This window comes from Amblyomma maculatum, chromosome 10, assembly GCF_055883805.1.
Source record: "Amblyomma maculatum isolate TAMU_Amacu chromosome 10, ASM5588380v1, whole genome shotgun sequence".
In the NCBI taxonomy this organism is placed as follows: domain Eukaryota; kingdom Metazoa; phylum Arthropoda; class Arachnida; order Ixodida; family Ixodidae; genus Amblyomma; species Amblyomma maculatum.
Window position 1 is genome coordinate 12234115 of NC_139353.1, and position 15764 is coordinate 12249878.

The 15764-nt window shown below is 48.2% G+C and overlaps 1 protein-coding gene across 3 annotated transcripts in view; it reads left to right on the forward strand.

Moving 5' to 3' along the window:
- The window catches only part of LOC146175611 (uncharacterized), a 143021-nt gene that overhangs the window by 36792 nt on the left and 90465 nt on the right, over positions 1-15764 (forward strand). For 2 of the 3 annotated variants that reach the window (XM_084582007.1, XM_084582005.1), the window contains one exon: positions 267-489. Coding sequence is in view for 2 of the 3 variants with exons in the window: in XM_084582005.1 (XP_084438131.1) it covers positions 267-350 (84 nt within the window). In the remaining variant the exon portion in view is untranslated. Of the gene's footprint in view, positions 1-266; positions 490-13237; positions 15505-15764 lie in introns of those variants that run through there. The other variant, XM_084582006.1, reaches the window with a different exon arrangement.

A 15764-nucleotide genomic window follows, 5' to 3' on the forward strand; every position in this document is an offset into this window, starting at 1 on the left:
TTTTGAACATGAAATTTCAAGGCGTTTTCGAGTTCTCAAGTGTACAAGATGCAACTCGGTTTCAATGTTGAACCGCGTGAGACACCTAAGTTGATTTAATGTCAGTGGCAGCAGCGCTGTTCGCGAAGCCGCTAGTTGGTAAACCGCACAGGAGACATATAATGGGCTCGTTCCAGGAAAAAAAGAACTTGTTTCGAAGTTTTTGTTGCTATTTTGTGGTGTAATATTCAGGTGAAATTAAAGCAGATGTTCAATCTCCGTTACAGGTTCGTTACCCCAGCCCGCCAGACGGTAATACAAACAGAGAATGCTTTTCAGCGACGCAGCTGGCCCCTGTGATTACAATGTGATCATCGTGGTCACCGGGTTGTTGCCAAGAGGCCTGTCATGCTGTTTCACGTAGCATAACTACACAACAAAGTAGAAGATGGCAGTAGTCATACTGGACGCCAATGTGGAGGTCGTCGACTCGGCTTCGACGGGCGACATGTGAGTCTTTTCCTCAGTTATCGTACTCAGTTATTACCTTGATTACATTATCATTTGATACTGAATAACACCGAAAATAATTCTGATGTTTTTTATGGTGTCAGTGGCTCCAAGTTTTCTTCTTGTGTATTCCATAGCAACCCGCTCATTTCTCTACATTTGTTTACAGGTGAGCCTAAAGGGCTTTGATTCTCGCAGCCTTTACGTCACAGGTAGCTTAGAGTATTATCGCGCACCTCGCACCCGCCCTGGTAGGTCGCACTTCACGTGACACCCGCAGTAGCACAGCCGTTTCACGTCCGCCGCTAGGGTTGGGGGGTGGCGCAAGTGAACAGTCTGAAGGATAGGTTGCAATTAACATAAATAACTGAGATATGCAAGAAAGAAGCCAGGGGCCCCTGAAACAAATGGAAGCGTAAAGAAATTATCTAAGTGCATTCATGAATGTGAGGCATTAATTAATCGCGAAGGTAATTGCTAAAAAAATAAGAAGAAAAACAACCACATGTCACTGGTGACATAATTAACAGCCTTCGCTGCTGCTCGCTTGGTATACGTTGGAGGCCAAATGTTGTAGTGGTGAGTTCGGGTCTTATCGGTGACATAAGGTTGTTTTTTTTTTTCTTCTAATTAAATATCTGCATCATTACTTTGCATTACATCTGCATCATGAGAGAAAAAGAGACCGCAAAACAATTATGGTATGCGAACTCCTGGACAGAGAGAAATACCAAATGGAGAATTCAAAAAAATATATAATTCCAAACTAGAAGATATAAAAAGCAATAGCAAAAAATACGAGGGCCTTTAGCGACTAAAGTAGTGAAAGGCGAAAGCCTGAGACGTCTCATCTTGTCTAGCATTCCTGCCATCTGCAATCCCACACTCGAACGCGCGCCAAGGAACGCCACGCGACGGGAGCACACCGATGCGGAAGGCACGTTTCCCCCGTCCATGATTGGGTTTCGAGCAGGTCTTTCGACTCAGGACATTGATTGATTGAATGTCCTTTATTGAATGGGAAGGCTCATGGCCATGGATGGGGATAAAGGGGAGTAGACATAATCTTCATTGTTTATTTAGGTCGTCACTCGAATCACATTGCTCTAACCAGGCCACTAAGCGAGCCATACTTGGCAAATATCATCTGTGTGTTTGCATCAGTTTCTAGAAGGGAACGGTAGTTCAGGCGGTAGGGTTCGATCTCGGGGCGTCCAGTAGAAAAAGCAGGGCATTCCCAAAGTAAATGAGATATGCCGCCGCAGGTTAGAGTCGTACAGTGGGGGCACGTAATCATTTTCTCTTTATACTGACGCCAGCGGGCCATAATACGTGGCGTGTAAGCCGCATGGGCGATGAACTTATTCAAAAAGACTTCTTGACTTCGGGTGAGGTGGGTTCTTCTCGTAAAAGGTGGGTCTGGTGTGGCCACCTGCATGCGATGCTGACTGAGGCTACGAAGACTGGTCCGAGTATAGTGCATAAGGGCAAGAGAAGGGGTGAGTTGCCCGCCCAAGGTCGAATAAGGATGAAGCAAGGGGGGTGGGGAAGTAAATGTGGACATCCCACCTGCCAAGGCAGCCGCGGCGTGTGCCGCCGCATTGCCCCCTGATTCGTCCGAGTGACCTGGGGTCCAGTGAATAGCGACAGTTCTGGTCGCGAGTTGGTGGCGTTTAAGGAGGCGCTGTATAGCCGTAGCTGTTGCATCTTGTGAACCCGGAGTAGCGATTTCCTTGTAAGCTTCAAAGGAATCAGTAAGAATACGTAGTGACCCAGTTCCGGTGCAAGGCACTCCTGACAAGGCTCCCCAAATCGCGAGGAGTTCAGCGTGAAGAGGGGTACCCTGAGGTAGATGGCAGGCATAAGCGCCTGAAAGGGAAGGGTTGTCATCGCATACCCAGGCCATAGATGCGAATTCGCTTGTAATGGATGCGTCGGTGTATATGTCAGTCGTATCGGGGATTCGCTCTTGTCGGTGATGGGCAGCTAGGAGCTCCCGGGGAATGACAAAATCGCGGTTTATAGGTCGGCGATGGACGCGTGTGACTACTGGCATCTCCCAAGGGGGAAGTGATGCATATAGGGCTGGTGTTTTGTCGTTACGCTGTTCATCCCAGGCCAGCAGGCGACGCCCCTGGACAGTGTTCTCTAGACGTATTCGATGACGCGTCTGTGACTCGGTAACGATGGTAGTGAGCGGTGGAAGAGCGGCCAAACGCTCAAGTTCGGCTATTATGTGGCAAATTCAACAAGACATTCTAGATACAAATCGCATAAGAGCCACGCGAGCCATCCTGGGACTCGATGTGAGTAAGGCCTTCGACAATGTGTCACACGCTTCCATCCTCAATCACCTCTCACAGTTACACGTAGGCAAACGGACATACGACTACATCGCTGCCTTTCTGAATGCGCGTACGGCTACGCTCCATTTCGTTGACAAAGTTAGCGACAAAATTACACTAGGGACGAGAGGAACACCGCAAGGCGCCGTACTTTCACCTTTTCTCTTCAACATCGTTATGAGCGGCCTCCCGCGTCTGTTAGATGATATCCCACACATACATCATTCCATATACGCCGACGACATCACCATATGGACCAATTCTGGCTCCGATGGAGATATTACAGATTCATTACAACGAGCTATCGACACGGTACAGTCTTATGTGCAGGAAAACGGCCTTACCTGTTCACCGGCTAAATCAGAACTATTAGTTATAAGGAACAAACAAGCTTCACAGGTAAAGCCAGATTCTCGAGAACCTATCCAGTTACACATTGACAACCATCCGATACCCCCGGTAGCCACGATCAGAGTTCTCGGAATGTTGATTCAGAATAATACGCAGAACACAGAAGCTATACGCCGGCTACGCGTCACGGCGCACCAGATAGGTGGGCTGGTGAGACGCATTGCCACACGTCGCAGGGGTATGAGAGAAGCCGACCTGTGCAGGATTATCCAAGCCTTTATGATAAGCAGAATCATGTACGCTTGCCCGTACTATCATCTGCGTCGTAGGGACGAACATGCACTTAATAGCATAATTATAACAGCATACAAAGCGGCCCTTAGCTTACCAGTATACGCTAACTCAGATCGACTACTGCAGTTAGGAATTTTTAACACACTATCTGAACTAATTGAAGCCCATAAGACAGCACAAGTGACCCGCCTGTCACGCAGCCTTGCGGGACGCGTAATTCTCGACAAGCTCCACATCCACCCCACTGAGGAGGTGTGCGCAACATCCCATTTATCGGCTGACATAACTAGTAGACTAGTTGTTAAACCAATAGCCAAAAACATGCTACCAGGTAGACATGATGCCCGCAGGAAGACAAGGGCACAGACCCTTGAGAAACAGTACGAGGACGATCCACAAGCAGTGTACGTGGATGCAGCTCAGCACATCAAAAACGGAGCATACGTGGCATGTATGGCCACTCCAAAGTCAACCTTCATTAGCGCTATAACATTTCATGCTAGCTCCATATGCGAGGCAGAGGAAGTAGCTATCGCACTGGCCATCGCGGATCCCCACACCAAAACTATTCTAAGCGACTCAAAAAGCGCCGTTCAAAATTTCGCCAAAAATTCTGTAAGCGCACTCGCGGCGCGAATTCTGCGCAACCGATCTCTCAATCACAACATCAATCTCGTATGGGTTCCGGCTCACGCGGGTAACTCCGGAAACGAAGGGGTCGACCGTCTAGCCCGAGGCTTAACCAACCGGGAGACGGGAGATCTATCGGGAACGGACGCGCCTGTGGAGGCACCGCGCACATACGCGGAGGTAACAAACTTTTATCGCGAGCTAAGATGCACGTACCCCGCCCCTCACCCCGACCTCGACCGGGTGCAAGCCACGACACTCAGACGCCTACAAACAAAGGCCATTCTTAGCCCCTACCGACTATCGTTAATTACAAACGGAGAATTCAACCCTGCATGCCGGCACTGCGGTGACGGGACGCAGGCCACTCAAGACCATATACTGTGGGAATGCGCCAGCAATCCCCCTCCAAAGACGCTCTTGCCAGCTCCCTCAGCGGAGGAATGGGACAATCTGTTGGCCAGCCCAAGGAAAACTACGCAACTGGCCCTCGTCACGCGAGCTCAAGAGGTCGCTCCCGACTGGAGGCCACCCTAGACTCGCCCCAGCCCGAAATAATTCCTTTCATTTCGTGGCAATAAAAGTTGTTACCACCCGCGAGCGATGGCGTACCATCCAAACGCACACTTGTCAGAGAAAGTGTGACAGATACTGCGCCTTTCCTCCAGAAGTCTCATCTTGCCTAGCGTTCCTGCCATCTGCAATTCCACACATGAACGCGTGCCAAGGAACGCCACGCGACAGGAGCGATAGCGTACCATCCAAATGCACACTTGTCGGAGAAAGTGTGACAGATACTGCGTCTTTCCTCCAGAAGTCTCATCTTGTCTAGCATTCCTGCCATCTTCAATCCCACACTTGGACGCGCCAAGGTGGGTGAAGGGTGGCAGTTCCTGGCCCTACGGGTCTGGGACGGTAGGTCAACGCCGCTTGCGGCTGGGGCTAGCCAGCCACTGATTTTTATCTGGTGTAGGCCGTCATTGCACCCGCCACCGCTTCAGTGGTGGTGGACGACGGCTGTTGATGCGGCGCGCGTCTTTCTCTCCCTCTTCTTTTCTTTCTTGTCTATTTTCTCTTCTGTCCGGAAGTACCTCGCTACGTTTCGATGGAGGCGAAACGAAGAGGCGTCGTGTGCTGTGCGATGTCAGCGCACGTTAAAGATCCCCAGGTGGTCGAAATTACTCCGAAGCCCTCCACTACGACTCCTCTTTCTCTCTTTCAACTGTCACTCCCATCTTCCTCCCTTCCCTTACGGCGCGGTTGCGGTGTCCACAGAAAAACAAGTGAGACAGTTACCGCGCCTTTCCCTTCCTATAAACAAATCAGTTTTCTGTCCGCACGAGGCAGCGGAGGTGGCTCAGCTACGGAGCCAGTAGCAGGCCCGTGCATTTCTTTTTCTTTCTTCCTACAGCCACAACAACAACAACAACAACAACGCGCGCCAAGGAACGCCACCCGACAGGAGGAGGAGGAGGAGGAAAAACTTTATTTAGTCCTATATTATTTGGCGGTTTTTGGACGTCTTCAGAGATGTCTGCTTGTTGTATCCACAAGAGTCTTCTCCGTCGACTTCGTCCACTTTTTACAATGGTCGGTTGCCCTCAGTCCAGGGCTCCGCTGGCTGCTGCCGCCCGTTGGGCTCGCTGTACCAGACCTTTCTGGTCTTCGCAGCGGTCGCTGGACAGCAGAGTCTCCCATTGCTCCGCACTCGGGTTTCGAATTTTGGGGACCACATCTATGTTTTGACATGCCCATGTGATGTGATACAGTGTTGGTTTTTCATAGCACCACGGACATCTGTCAGCGTATAAGGTAGGGTGCATTTTGTTTAGTATGTGTAGGTTTCGGTATGAACCCGTCTGTAATTGTCTCCATGTGACAGTTTCCTCTCTGGTGAGAGAACTGTGCGGTGGGGGATATCGCATTCTTCTTCCTCTATAGTTTTCTAGTATGGCCGAGTATGCCTTGGGTGCTGGCAAAAGTTCCGCGGACCCGTCGGATGCTCGGAAAGTAGTGTATGCTCGAGCTATCCTGTCAGCCTCTTGGTTCCCTGCCACCCCCATGTGCCCCGGTACCCATATAATTTTGTGTCTGGTCTTGTTTTCTTCGTGGTTTTTAAATCTGTCGCTCGCTTCGAGGAGTATACGAAGCGCGTGACGACCAATCCTACCATTCATGAAATTTCGACAGGCTGTTTGAGAGTCCGTGAGTATCGTTAGCGACCGCCCAGCTCTATAGCCCTCCGCCACCGCTAGAGAAATGGCTACTTCCTCGGCCTCTGCTGCTGTGCAGTGTCGGATAGAGGCGCTGGTCACTTCGCGTAGAGACGAATTGACCACCGTGGCCACTGCAATTTTGTTCTGTCCTCCTCTCGAGGACGCGTCTGCATACACAGTCGTGTCTTCAGGAGCGTATGTTTTTTGAATAAAATTGGCCCTTGCTTCTCTTCTACCTTGGTGGAGGTTAGGGTCCATGTTTCTCGGGATTGGAGCTACCTTGAGGGACTTGCGAAGTTCGTCGGGGATCGTTACCGTCCTCGCTATTTCTCGCATCTGCTCACAGTATCCGAGTCTCTGTAAAAGCGCTCTTCCAGTCGTTGTCTGCAGCAGCCTGAATTTTTGCGACTCAAGCTGCGCCTCGCGTAGTTCTTCGAATGTGTTTTGCAATCCAAGCGCCATGAGCTTTTCTGTAGACGTGTTGCGCGGTAATCGGAGCGCCGTCTTATACGCTTTGCGTAGCAGGGCATCAGCTTGTTGTATTTCACTCTTGTTGAGGCACTGGTAGGGCAGGCTGTACATAATTCGGCTCACTACCAGGTTTCTAACTAGTTTTAGTGTGTCCTCTTCGCGCATGCCATGCCGCCTGTTGGTGATGCGGGTGATCATGCGTGTCACTTGTAGCGTTGTAGTTTTGAGCATGGTAAAAGTGTGACTACTGCGTTGGTTCGATTGAACCCACATACCTAATATTCTTATTTTTGTCTTTTCAGGGATGGGCATTCCTTCCAGGTAGATGTTGAGTTTCAGGCTCTCACTGGTTGGGACGGTCCGGTTTTGTTTGCCTCTCCACACTCGAAGCAGTTCCGATTTCTCGGTCGAGCATGCGAGTCCTCTTTCTCCGAGATATTTCTGTACACAGGAGGCCGCTTCCTGTAGTTTTTCTTCCTTCTCCCCGAGGGAACCGGTGTTCGTCCAGACTGTTATGTCGTCTGCATACATGGCGTGCCTGATGCCTTCGATCTTCTCTAGTTTTTGTGCTAGACCTATCATAGCTATATTGAAGAGGATAGGTGAGATGACTGATCCTTGTGGTGTTCCTTTGTTTGGCGCGTGAATTTTGTTCGATCGAAGGTCTCCCATGCCGATGGTGGCAGTTCTATCTGACAGGAAGGCTTTGACGTACCCGTGGATTCTGCGTCCGCAGTTCAGGTCGTCTAGACCTCTAAGGATCGCTTCGTGACTGACGTTATCAAATGCTCCCTTGATGTCAAGGGCCATTATGACATTTTCACCTGTTCGGGGTACGTTGCGGAGCACATCTTCTTGTATTTGAAGCAGCACGTCCTGCGTCGAGAGTTTTGCTCTGAAGCCGAACATGGTATGGGGTACATGTTCATTATCTTCCATGAAATTTTGCAGTCTTTGCAGCACCACCCGCTCGTAAAGCTTGCCGAGGCACGCCGTGAGCGATATGGGCCTGAGATTTTCAATTTGGAGCTGTTTGCCAGGTTTAGGTATCATAATTACTTCGGCGTGTTTCCACTCTTCGGGAACCGTCTCCGCCTCCCAGTGTTTGTTTAGAAAACTTACGAGCTCTTGTATGAGGTCGTCACTCAGGTTTCGGATCAGGGCATTGTCGATTCTGTCGGCTCCTGCTGCCGTGTTTCTGGTCGTATTCCTTATGGCCGCATAAACTTCTTCCACAGTTATTGGGCGGTCGAGTCTCTCGTTTTCGGCTCCGCGATAGTTTCCTTGGTATCGTGAGGGGTTGCGATCACCGAAACATTTTTTTCGTGCCTTCTCTAAAAGGTCGGTGTCCGAGCCCTTGAAGGAGTGGATGAATCTGTGGATGCTTTTATTGTTTTCTGATTTTGTTTTGGTCGGATCGATTAGTGCTCTTAGGAGATTCCAGGTTCTGGCCGTACCTAAGGTTCCCTTAAGCGAGTCGCTGAATTGTTCCCAATTTTGTCTCGCGAGTTGCGCTGCGTATTCTTCAGCTTTTGCCGTAACTTCTGCTATCTTTAGTTTTAGTTTCCTGTTGTGTTTTTGCTTCCGCCATCTTTTGGTGAGACAGCGTCTGGCTTCCCATAGTCGCAGAAGGTGCCCGTCTACTTCGGGCGTTGTTGTTGTTCGTCTTACACTTTTTGTGCATTTGTCTCGCGTTTCTGTCAACATGCCGCTCCAGTCTTCTAGTGATTGAATGCCGCCTTCAGATTTTTTGCAAGCCCCGCGGAACGCGTTCCAGTCCGTGAGTTTTGCTTGTCCGATCCGGCATCTTACCCTTTCCGATGCTATTCGCGTCCGGAGGATAAAATGATCGCTACCTAGGTTTTCCATCATGTTTTCCCACTGTGACTCCTTGCTCTTCCTTACGAACGTGAGGTCCGGGCAAGTGTCCGTGCTCACACTATTACCGATTCTCGTTGGGGTCGCGGGATCTGTGATTAGCTTACAGCCAAAATATTCGGCTACGTCCGCTAATGTTCTTCCCTTGATATCTTGTTTCCGGTATCCCCAACTCGTGTCCATGGCGTTGAAATCTCCCACGATAATGAGTGCATTTTCTTTGGCCAGCTTGTGCGCTCCGTGGAAGAGTTCGAAGAATTTGGCTTTTCTTTGTCTTGGCGGGCTGTACACGTTTAGTACGAATGTGCTCCTTTCCTTTCGCTTTTTCGGAATGATTTCGACAAGCGCGTGCTCGATGTCCGTGTCGGCGATGGTATCGTGCCTGATTGCGGTGATGGCTTTGATGACTAGAACGGCTGCTTTACCTCCGTTTTGGCTCTCGTAAACATCGTACCCCTGTAGAGAGGGCCTGGTTCCAGTCTCTTGGAGCGCAATCACATCAGGGGGTGTGAGCTGTGTGTTTATGTATTGTTTTAGTAGGGCCTGTTTTTTGCGGTAGCCTCTGCAGTTCCATTGCCAAATTTCTAAGTTTTCTTGGTCTTGCTGACGCGTCTTGGTCATGTTTACGTGTTCGTGCTATTGCCTTGTTCGACAGCGAACGCCGTTAACGCTGGACGGTTGTACGCTCTTTCCCTAATGTTTTCGTTATGTCTTTGTTTTCGAAAAGCACTTTTGATTTCTGAGATCTGCCCCTGAAATTGTGCTTGCATCTGTTGCATTTGAGATTGGATTTGCCGCATCATATCCTGCATCATCTGCTGCATCATCTGTTGCATTCGTGATTCAAGTTCTCCATTGTTGGATGCTTGTGGCTGTTTTGGAAAGGCTCTAGTGATTTCAAGCTCCCGCTGTTGTGCCTTTAGTGTTTTTGTTAGTTCCTCGACCTTGCGTTCGAGCTCATTTTGTTTGAGGATCGAGCGAGTTCAAGCTCGCGTCTGAGTGCATCACTGCTCGCGTCTTTAGCTTCTTTGACAGGAATATTTTTGTTGTTTGTATTGTTTGTGTTACTATTTTCTACCGAGTGCGGATCAATGGTAGATGCCCAGCTTACCTTGCTGCCGCCTTTCTGGGAAAGCTTCGTTTTCTGCTTTTCTTCTTTGTTCCCCTCCTGTGAACCGGCCGGCGACAGAGGTGGGAAGGAATTGGACCTTGATCGGCTCCTTGAGGTCTCTCCTTCTGAGCTGAACCATCGCTTGCGTGGTCGCCCGCGTTGGCCACTGCGCCCTCTTTCCCCGCTGGGCTTTGGTCTTGCTTTTTTCAGTCTCTCGGGGCACTCTTTGGATCCGGTGCGATGTGCCTCACCGCATATTAGGCACTTGAGCTCACACACATGGTCTTTCGTCGGATTTTTATCTCCGCACAGTCCGCACACAATAATGTCCGGTGTGGGGCACACGTCGGAGCGGTGTCCTTGCTGGAAACAGACGTAGCACACTTGCCTCGTGGGGCGGTACTGGTAGCACGGTAGTTCACCCCCGTAGTATATTACGAATTTCGGCAAGATCGGGCCGTCGAACGTGATCACGGCGGTCTTGGATTTTCCAAGCATCCTTGCCTGGAGAATGGTTACTCCTTGAGTTCTGACTCGTAGGTGTGCTTTCAGCTCTTCGGGAGACGCACCTGGGTCAACACCGTGAATTACGCCGCGAAAGACGTCCTCCGGAGCTGCCACGTAAGCGTTGACCTCGTACGACTTTCCGGCGAACTTAAGGCGGGTAATGCGCCGCACCAGGTGAGCCGTTTCTTCATGTGGGGTGCTAACGATAATGATATTTGATCCCGTGCGAAGCCTTACAAGTATGTCCTCGTCCTTGCATTGTTGGCCGCACGCCATGATAACGGCGCGCGCTACTTGGTGTGTGGTGAGTGATTTCACCATGAGTCCTTTCTTGGGTCGAAAAATTATTTTGATGTCATTTTTGGGGAGTGGCGGCAGTCTTCGCCTAGGCCTCCTCTGCTCCACCTCTCCGGTCTTGTTGCAGCCGGTCGCATTACCCTGTGATTTTCGATCATGAGGTTGGGCGTCCGGGCCGGTTCCCGTGCCTTTCCGTTGTCCTTGTCTCTGAAGTTTTTTTTTCTGGCGCTTGGATTGAACAAGCTCCCAACTGGCATCGTTGTTGTACCCGACGCGCTCCGATGAGGAATCTGACGGCATTCCGTCTTCGCTTCCTGACTCGGCGTCTCCAAAGTCGTCTTCATCCATCCCTTGGAATTCGTCAAGGAGGGCATTTGGTGGTTGTGGCGACGCACTTGGGGCTTGGCTTGGCCCTGCCATATGGTCTCCCTTTGAAGAAGAGTCGGTGCTAGGCGCCGCCGTGGTCAATAAGCCTAGCGTCCCATTCTCTCCCGATGTCGTGCTGGGCGTCCCGTCAGGGTTAGCGGGCTGGCGCCCGCTTTGGAACTTTCAAGTCCGGTAAAGATCCGAAAAAATGGTCCTACCGCTTGAAATATGGCATCCAGGGGATCCAGCACTTGATGTCTTCCAGTTCCGAATGAAATCCGGTGGCGAAAAAGCGTTGGTCCGGTGAAATCGGTCAAAATTTGCGGAGCTGAAGTGACGCGTGTCCGCCTGCTTCAACCGCCATCCAGGTGGTCACCCGACAGGAGCGATAGCGTACCATCCAATTAGTGGTCAAAGAAAGATAATTCGAAGCTCTTGCACCATGTACTCACGCTGGCTTTGCCTGCTGAAGGACTTAGTGAAATCTGCAGGAGCAACTAGAATGTAGTATAAATTACTCCACTTAGGGTGCAAAAGCATCGTCATGGCCCCAATTTCTCTTACTTAAAGGTAGCAGGTTTAGGAAAACGATCTGTTCGTGAAAACAAATATATTGGCGCTCACTTATGGGATCATTGAAATCGATGCCGAAATAGGCACCAGAATCACCAACGTAGCGCCGGTTGCTCGATACTAGAGAGGATTTGGCAAAACCGCACTCAAAATCATCATTCGAGAGTACCTCTGGTTGCTCGATGCAAGCCGAGGTTTGGCGTGAACATACGCAAAGTCACATCCCAAAGTAGGTTTGATTACTCGATGCAAAAAAGGACTTGGCTAAAACACACTGAAGGTCAACATTCAAAAGTATCTCTGGTTGCTCGGCGCAAGAGAAGAGTTGGCTGAAACACATGCAAAACCAGCATTCGAAAAGTATCCCTGTTTGTTCGGTACAAGAGAGGATTTGGCTGAAACAAATGCAAAGTCAGCCTTCGGGAGAACATCTGGTTTCTCGTAGCAAAAGAGACTTGACTAAACACATGCAAAGTTAGCTTTAAAAAGTATCTCTGGTTGCTCAATGCAAGAGAGGATTTCACTAAAACGTGCAAAGTCAACCTTCAAGAGTACCTATGGTTGCTTGTGAAAAGAGAGGATTTGGCAAAAACGCATTCAAAATCAGCATTCTAGAGTACCTTTGGTTGCTGGATGCAAGCCGGGATTTGTTAAAACATACGCAAAGTCCCATTCGAAAAAAGGTTTGGTCACTCGATGCAAAAAACGGGTTTGGCAAAAACACACTCAAGTTTAACGCTCGAAAGTATCTCTAGTTGTTCGGCGCAAGTGAGGATTTGGCTAAAACACATGAAAAATCGGCATTCAAAAGTATCCACTGATTGCTCGATGCAAGATAGGATTCGGCTGAAACAAATGCAAAGACAACCTTCGGGAGTACGTCTAGTTGCTCGTTGCAAGAAATGATTTGACTAAAACACATGCAAAGTCAGCATTCAAAAGTCTCTCTGGTTACTCGATGCAAGAGATTATTTGGCTAAAAACACACGCAAAATCAGCCTTCGGGAGTACCTCTGGTTGCTCGTTAAAAGAGGGGATTTAGCGAACCGATCCAAAGTCTTCTAGAGTACCTCTGGTTGCTCGATGCAAGAAAGGATTTGACCAAAACACATACAGTGAGAATTCAAAGTGTCTGGTGGGTCAATGCAAGAGAGGATTTGGCTGAAACACCCAGTCAGCCTACGAGAGTATCTCGGTTGCTGAAAGCAAAATAAGATTTGGTGAAAACACTCGCAAAATCAACATTCGAGAGTATCATATCTCTGGTTGCACGATGCAAGAAAAGATTTGAATAAAACGCACGCGAAGTCAGCACATATCCACACATTTTTATTTATGCTCAACACAAAGGTAGATTTATTACCTCCGGTCGAAGTTCTCATTAGTGCTTACAACTTTCTCAGCACCGTTACAATAAGCTCACGTTTCTAATCATCAGAATAGAGCCAGACATTATCTTCTATTTCTGGAAACACTCATAGTTTGGCCAGCAAATTTAGGTAATGTAGACTTCGTATGCCGCTGCTATTCTTTTTATATGTTAATTGTCGAAGGTGCTGCTGAACTCGCTGAGAATATTCATTGGGGTCGTATAAAGCTTTATGGTTAAACATTCCTAGGTGACCCTTTTAAAAACAGCGATGTTAGTGTTTGACGCGAAGCATGGCAATAATTTTGTTTCCATTTTGTTTTGTTTTGTTTTTTTCAAGGAAGAGCAGTGCAGCAACAGGAAGTACAGATGCCGTCTTACTACCTGCCCCATGTTCTAAGCATTTATCAAAACACAATAGGCCCCCGCCGGGGTGGCGCAGTGGTTACGGCACTCGACTACTGCTCTAAAGGACGCGGGATCAAATCCCGGCCTCGGCGGCTGCTTTTCGATGGAGGCAAAGAGCAAGGCGCCCGTGTGCTGAGCGATGTCAGTGCACGTTAAAGAACCCCAGGCGGTCGAAATTTCCGAAGTTCTTCACTACAGCGTCTCTCATAGCCTGAGTTGCTTTGAGACGTTAAAAACCCACACACCACACCAAAATACAATAGAATACAGAAAAGCCGAGCTGCGCAAATATTCTGGTGAAATGTAATTTTATGCTTCTGTTTGTAGGTTGCTGAACGTTTGCCCAGTTGACATTAGTACGCATTTTAACTGTTTTTATCTGTGTGCCATTTAGTGTAAAGATAGTGAGTTTGCATGTGTATTTATTTTTTTTTATTGTATGTGACTACTGTATGTATGACAGATTTGGAGATTTCCTTCACCACTCGTGGGCGGCTGCTTGTATGGGTTTCCTGGACACTGTCAAGCTGCGAAGGCACCTCTTATCAGGGAAACCCTCCAGTTTAACCTGGAAATAAGCTTTTTATTGTATTATTGTATTGTACCTATTTACATATGCGATTTTCAATGCGTCAAAACACAACGTAAGTTCAATTAACACTGATTCAATACCGGTACTTTTCGGAGAAACAGATGGGTAAAATGTGAAGGCTAGTTTCGTTAAAATATCGCTTGATACACAATAGGGATTTGATAGAAAAAGAAAAAACTCCGAAGTTTTCTGCTAACTGAATTCGACATTCAGAAATCATTGAGAATGACCCCACAACAAAACAACAAAAACCCCTTTTGCAGCCATCTAGGCATGCAAGACATAGTTACGCTTAGATTATTTAATGGAGGCGCATTTCGCTAAGGCTGATAAGATGCATTAAGGTCATACAAAAGCTAAAGTAACTTCGCAATTGCTACCGATGTGTCGGTGAACGAGCGATTACTCTGCAATCAATCTAACTGTTGATTAAAAGAATTAACTAGTTCGTTAATGAAAGTAGAATTCTGCCTACCTTACAGCCGAGCTGGCTGAGTTCTGGACAGTCGCCGACTGATTTGGCATTTCTTATGACACAAACTTCAGTCCAGCCTATGTTTCCGTTATGAATGTTTGCTAGCAAATTTCAAATAAATCATTTGCAAAACATAATCCTGTGGGAATTCAACATTCCCCTCTGCTGCACTAGGCGGAAAACGCCCTCTCCCTCTCTTTCCCCTTCTGGCATCCTTCCCCCGGAGCTGTGGCAGAGAGGGCGGGGGAATCGAGAACTGGCGTAGCGCGCCGGGCGGCTCCTCCTTCCCCCTTCCCCTCTCATCTCAGCGGACAGCATCCAGAGAGACGACGCCGCGTCGCCGGAGCGCGCGGGTGCTGCTACGACAGCGAAGAAATACATTGGGCGCTCCCAATAAACAACTTGGCCCGCTGGCTGTGCCTCGATATGTCGTTCTTCACGACCACGGCTGTGGTCAGAGCTAGCGGTGTGGCTTCGGTTCTCGAGCGGAGCCGGAGCCCCGTGAGAACGCCCACAAAATGGCACCCAACGTGGTGCCAAATATTTTTAGAGGATCGTAAAATATAGTTTTGGCTTAATCTTATTTGCCTTTACCCAATTAATTTTTCTCGCTTCGATCATCCCTTCAAATTTTAAAGCATATTTGCGTTTAAATCAGCTTAGTTGTCAGAAATTCTTGTTATAAATTTTTGAAATATATTACCAATATCACATCGCTTTCAGATGAAACCATCACCTGTTCATCGACAAGACGTATTGAAATGGTTTTTTAGTATTGATCCTTTGTGCAGTCCGAATTGTACCTGCAATCGATTTTACATTTTATTAGTTCCTATGTGACCGTAGTTTAAGTTGTTAGTCCAGCATAATTGTCTACCTAAATGTCCCCGTCAAAGTGGAATATTTGCTTTCTACGTTGCAGTGATACGTGACGCAATCTTTCTCAGTCGAAAAATTGAAAAAGCAAGTTTTTCGCAGACGAAGAAAACATTTTTTAAGCTACGTTCTTGTGCTTCACGAGACGTTTGTGCTGCCTTATTGTTTCATGGTTCTGCCTTAGTGTTTCACTTATTCCTTACTCTTTCAGGGTAAAGCAGCTCTTCAGCTGTAGGTATCAAAAAAAAAGTTACGATGGACTTTAGCGACTAAAGTAGTGAAAGGCAAAAGCCTGAGTTCCCCATTCTGCTAAGCAACTGGCACTAATTAATTAATTCGTCATTATATTAGTTGATCAATGAATTCTTATTTAGTCATTACTTAGTAATTGGTCATTGATTGGCATATGGTTATATAAGGCACGCAATAGCGCATACTGTGGTGATCTGTGATTGGTCGAGACTTCTATGACATCATCCCGCCTCGACCAATCAGAGCGGAACACATCTTGTCCAC